The sequence below is a fragment of the Falco punctatus genome (assembly GCF_963210335.1).
Source record: "Falco punctatus genome assembly, chromosome: 11".
NCBI classification, from domain to species: domain Eukaryota; kingdom Metazoa; phylum Chordata; class Aves; order Falconiformes; family Falconidae; genus Falco; species Falco punctatus.
In genome coordinates, this window is record NC_137591.1 from 34,652,682 (window position 1) to 34,658,681 (window position 6,000).

Consider the following 6,000-nt stretch of genomic DNA (forward strand, 5'->3'; position numbering starts at 1 on the left):
ATCCACAAGTTAATAAATCTTCCATGCTTCCTATGGTAGAACATTTATTACCTCTTTAGTTTGCTTGCTTTTATTGTAAAAACAAGCCACAGAGGGCAGAGCCAGTGGCAGTGGTAATGATATGACTTCTTTCTAGTCTTTCCCCAAATTAAAAAAGACACACACAAATACCCAAACACTTCCAGTCAGTGCCTCTGACCATTCAGACGAGATGAGCGGATTGTATAGTTCCTGAATCAATATATGTTATCTAAACTTTTCAGCTTAGGTTAATGAAATCTTGGATAAATATCTGCAATAGAGGATAAAGAGTTTATATTTAGTTTTTTCCCTAGGGCTTTTGAAACAAGTGTTTATGGCCCATAGGGTTCATCTATTGGTGCATTACATGGCCAACAGTTTTCAATATGTAAACATATTAATAAAACACACTGCAGAACTTTCAGTAGAAATTTTGATGCTATCAAAAAGATTAAAATTCTTATAATGTCTCTTCAAAATAGAACTTCAGAAAAGAATTCTTAACAGTGATAGAAAGATCTCTACAGCAAGAAATCAGCAGAACATTCCTTAAGATTGCCACATGTTCCTCCCCCAGAATCTATTGTAACAGCATAAACCCCAGTGAATCTAACTGGAGAATTTAGGTGCGCCTTGTGTCAGCAGTTTAATTTTCAGTGCTGTTCTGTTATGATTTCTTGCCTTGGTGGGGAGGTTGTATGGGAGATGTTACAGAACTTGCAAGAAGTGTCAATACTGGTATCCTAGGGCTGGCTAAAAGATTACCTAGCCCAGGGGTGTGCAGAACGTACCCTCCCTGTTTCCCCCTTTCTCACCGCGCTCATTCTGACAGTCTTAGAAATGTTTGCAGTTTCTACCTCCTCTTCTCTGCCTCTCACCTCAGTTTGATAACTGATGTTTTTGTCTCTTGACCTGCCTGAAATTACTTTTTTTGGATCTCTTTTATCTATGGATTAATTACAGCTAATACTCAACAGAAAATCCCAACTGTACGCTTCATACAGGAGTACTAAGGATAGGAAGGCAAAGCCGCGGGGACCCTTGGTCGCTCTGGAGCATGGCTGTGGTTGGGGTGGTACTGGGATGGTGTAGGTGACTGCTGTGAGGGGAGAGCGGAGGCAGATAGCTCATGATTCGTGTATCCAGTGCACTGCTTAGAACACTAGGGCAGTGTATGGAGCAACTTTGCAAGGCTGCAAACCATGACAGTGATTACTTGATGATGTTGTCACAATGATGCTGTAAGAATGACAATGGTACTGTGAGCACAAGCTATTTGTTAGTTTCTTAAATATTTTGCAGTGGGCTTTGGAAAATGTTTCGAAGGTTTGCTGCTTTCTGTTGGGAGTTAATTCTAACCTTTTAAATGTTCTCTAAAGAAATTACTGGGAAGATTTATTCTGTGTGTGTTTCAACAGAGATAGATCGCATGCTTTCGTGCTGCATTTAAATGCTATTTGAGAAATTTTTACGTACTCATTCTGAAGAAGGGTTTGTGAAACATAAATAGCTCTGTGTGCAGAAGGGCATGTTTGCAGTATTTGAAGTATATAGATTTATCAGAATAAATTTAACCATAGGAAATTTCCTAATGTTAAAGAGTAAGAGGTATCAGAAAAGTTTTTTTTATGTCAAACCATCTCTAGAACTTTTAGGATTTGGAGCAGGAAATAAGAAAATAAATAATAAATTGAAAACTAAAGTTTTCCAGTCAGATGCTTGACTTGTTCCTCTGAAGGCCTTGGCAGGTTTGAACAGCTAATAGGCAGAGACAGTTCGTGTTTGTTTGACACAAAAGTTGTTCAGAGCTTGCCTTTTATTTTTATAAAATTTATTCTATTGTCATTTGAAGCTGCTGGTGAAATTTCTGTTGTCTTCATCTGAACAGAGATGGCCCTCATAGGCACCAATAAAACTTGGTGCTGCACCTGCTCCCCATCAACAAAATGTCACGTAGCCTAAGGAAGGGTTCGCTTAGCTGAGAAAAATGCCTTGTGAGCATTTGCATTTTTGTCTCTCCTGTTCTTCCTAGTAATGATTCGGCACATTTTGCAGCCCTTACTGTTGGTCAAAGCCTTGTGTCTCTGTGTCTCTGCCTTGGGAACTTGGCAGGCATCTTTCCTCCCATCTTACTGGTGGGATCAGAGAGGCTCACAGTTGGGAATAGAGGCTCCGTTCCCAATATGGTATCTCAGAGCCCTCTTAGCTCATTGGAATTTAATGAGTTTGTGTGTAGCTTTTTTTCTGTTTAGATGGAACTACTCTTGCGTACTCCCTAAAATCTACAGATAAATTTATGTAACATAAACAGTACTCATGCAGTAGTTAACCCTTCTGCTGATCTGCTATTTTGCATGCTGGCCAGAGATCTGTGGTCAGCAGGCATCTGTGTAGTTAAACAAGCGATTGGTGTTCCAAAGAATAATGGGGTGATGCAGCTTTTATCAGACAGAGCTATTTATCTGGCTCAAATAGTTTAATGCACACCTTCTAATAATAAACCACTACAAATATGTGAACTTATTTCATTTTATAGAACAGCTAAACATGAGAAAACTTGGTTCTCAAAACAGCGCAAGGCTGAAATTGGTTAAGTTTTAGTTATAATTGTTGAATGTTTGTAAACTCAAGTGTGCCAATGAGAGAATTAATTTATCAGCTGTGGTGATGTTCATGGATCATAAATGCACGTTGAATTACAGCACATTTCTCTTTTCAGGACATAAGGGACGCTTTTACGTGACAGAATGGATGAACAGTCACAAGGCATGCAGGGGCCTACTGCTCCACCATTTCAGCCACAGGTACATGATTTTTTTTTTTTTTTGGAAAACAGTTATTCAAGAGTGGATGCTATCACTTTTAAATAGAAGAGAAAAATTAGAAAACATTATTTCTTATGGGGACAAAGAAGCTGTAAACAGAATGTATTCTGGTCATCTTGAAATTAATTGCACATCAGTCTTACATTTCATAGAAAATAATTGCTTTTCATTTTTGCCTCCTACTGCTTCACTAACTTTGAGGTTTTGGAGATGGAGTGGAAGTAGGAAGCAAAGATGAAGACAGTTGTTTTCCTGAGAAATGGTGAGCTGTTAAACGTTACATGTTTTGAAATTGTATCAGAAGTACCATATTTATTTCAGACTGTTACTTTCAGCTTTCTCTTCTTATACCCCTGACAGTGATACTGTATGAATTAGTGCCTTTACCTGTTGAAACCAGGCAAGAGAAATTCCCTGTAGCTGTAGTTCTGTTAGAAAGAAGATGCATAAGAAATTGAATCTTTGCATATGTGTTGATGGTGTGAAACAAAGAATAAAGATTATCTGATAAGGGATAATACTGGGATATTGCTTTTTGACATTTTTAGGACTTTGAAGAGAGTACAAGAAGCATGTAGAGGACTACCTTAAATGTATGTAGTGGTGACTGTTCCAAAGTAAAATCTGGGCAGTTCTGTACAAAGCGGGAACCCAAATTTTGTAGTTGTTGATAGCATAGGTGATAAGGCAGTTTGTGCCCTTTATTTTACAAAAACTAAAGTGAATTCTGGCTTGTGAAATAGAGTAAATTTTACAATAACCAGCTTTTCTTAGCTCCAGTGTTTTTGTTACAGCATTGTGGTAACAAAAATATCTGGATTTAATAGCATTTATACCAATGAAAAACAATTAGAAATTTGAGATGAATGTTTAGCAATGCATACAGATGTTTTGAGAAAACATGTTTTGTAATTTAGGCACGAACACATGAAAACATTAAATTTTGTTATGAATATCATAAAATGATTGTTAGTTTTTTTCTTTCCTGACTAAACAGAAAATAGAAGCTGATCAACGTTTCTGTATTTCTGGGAAACCTTCTGATGTTTTCCATTTGCTGACTACAAACAGGTTTCATATTTCCTCATCTATCTTCTGAGTATTTGAATACTTGTTTCTCATTTGCAGAGTCAAATTTTTGAGGACTTGTTTAATTTTAGGAATATTATTCTAACATACAAATTCATGCTATGAATTCATGCTAGTAAAATATACTTCTAGTTTTACTGTTCCAATAGGGTTCATCTTCAGGTAACGCAGTAAACTGTGGTAAACTAAGGACAGACCTAAAAGAAATACTGCTGTAATAATCAACTAGATACTTTCTGGAAAAGAAGAAAGTAATGTTTATTCTCAGCTTTGGTTAACTGTCAAAAATTTTCATAATCTGTGTCTTTTTTTTTTAATCGGTTACTGTGTAAACTGCACTAAGCATGGTTTTTGTGATTTGATTTTCTCGAGACAGGTTTGTGGATCTGAGGTGAACCTGCATCAGAATATTGACTATTTTGCATTTCAAGGGGAGCAAGCATGCTCTGATATGTTGCCAGAGTAATACTAAAATAGTAATTCAGTGACGTCCTTGTCTTGTTAATCCAAATTGTTTTTCCTCTAAGCCAGATATATACTTTAATTCTTACAGATTTCTCTGCTAATAGAGCATACTTATGGTGAAAACTAGTAACAAAAAGATGTCACTGTACTGATTGATCCTACATTTAGGAGAAGCAAAAACTGTGATTGAAAATACAGCAGATTATAAGCAAGAGATGAGGTAATGGTTTACGAAGAATTGTGTGTCAGGTTTTGATAAACCTGTGAATCTTTTCCAGTTCTCTTGCGCATTGCAGTGTATGAGTATATGCTGATATTCGTAGCAAATTAAATTGCCCCTAATCACTGAAATCGTTGATGAGGAACATGAGAATGTTTAGCCAAACAGTATAATGGCTTAGTCCCAATCAGTTTGAAAACACCGTTTCACAAAATGACAGAATGGTTGATGTCGGAAGGAAACTCTGGAGGTCATCAGCCCTCCGGCTCAAGCAGGGTCTCCTGAAGCAGGTTTCCCAGGACTGTGTCCAGGCTGCTTTTGAGTGTCTCCAAGGAGGGAAACTCCACAACCTCCCTGGTCAACCTGTGCCAGTGCTCAGTCATGCTCACAGTGAAAAAGTGTTTCCTGTTTTCCAGATGATTAATGAAGATGTTGAGCAGGATTGGACCCACTATTGACCCCTGGGTAACTGGTAACCCTGCTGGTTACTGGCCTCCAGCTAGACTTCATGCCATTAGCAACTCATTTTCTATTTGGAATTAAGTGCCTGAAAGCTCTGTCATAGTCCGTTACCTACAAAGTTAAAACACTGTACTTCATTATATCACAAGGACATTTTGAAAGTCTAAGTACTCCCAAACCTCTTGGATATTGTAAAAAGAATTATGCAAGAAGGTAGGAAAATACAGATTAGTAGTCTGATACAGCAGACTAAATTCTAGAATTTTCTCAAGAACAGAATGGGAGCTTTGTAGCATCTGAAGAGAAAATTGTGACGCTTACTAGACCTGATAAACCATTAATCAAAGGCAGCATATATCCCTTACTGTTTGGTGGGTTTTTTTCCTAAGCTGAAGAACAATAGTTTATGAAGTGTCATACAGAAAGCATTGCATATCTCTGCTCAGCATCGCCATTCTGCTCTTTGTTTTCTAGTTAGCCCCTCAAAATGAGGGAGCAGAGCTCTTTGTAGTACTCAGTGTGCATGCAGTAGACTTAGGTAGTGAAACATTTTGTTTTATGTTTTGTTCAAATGCTTTTTCTAAAAATATCAAGTTTTCTTTTTGATGGTGACTGATCAATCAGTTTAACTTTTCAAGGAAGTTTTTCCATGATATTTTGTAGAAATTTTTTTTCCTATGTAGTAATAGCTGATTTAAAAATCACGATTCTCTGTCTTGTGTTGTATTTCCCATGAAGTTTTTGATCATGAGCCTTGGGACGCTAGTACTGCGTGCCAGGGTGGGAAGCTGAGAATATCATCTGCAAGGCTTTGCAGTCATATTTTGAGCTGGTTGTCTTGGATAAGTTTGGATTGTAAAGAAACTTTATTGCTGCATTATATGTATTGAATAGTGCAGTTTCCTTTGGGATTTCACT

General features: G+C 37.3%; 1 protein-coding gene across 9 annotated transcripts in view; it reads left to right on the forward strand.

Annotated features, from left to right (window-relative positions):
* NEK7 (NIMA related kinase 7) overlaps positions 1–6,000 on the forward strand; it is a 75,700-nt gene that overhangs the window by 11,890 nt on the left and 57,810 nt on the right. For 8 of the 9 annotated variants that reach the window (XR_013931073.1, XR_013931074.1, XR_013931075.1 and 5 more), the window contains exon 2: positions 2,741–2,825. Coding sequence is in view for 4 of the 9 variants with exons in the window: in XM_080406499.1 (XP_080262625.1) it covers positions 2,769–2,825 (57 nt within the window). In the remaining 5 variants the exon portion in view is untranslated. Of the gene's footprint in view, positions 1–2,740; positions 2,826–2,888 lie in introns of those variants that run through there. The other variant, XM_080406497.1, reaches the window with a different exon arrangement.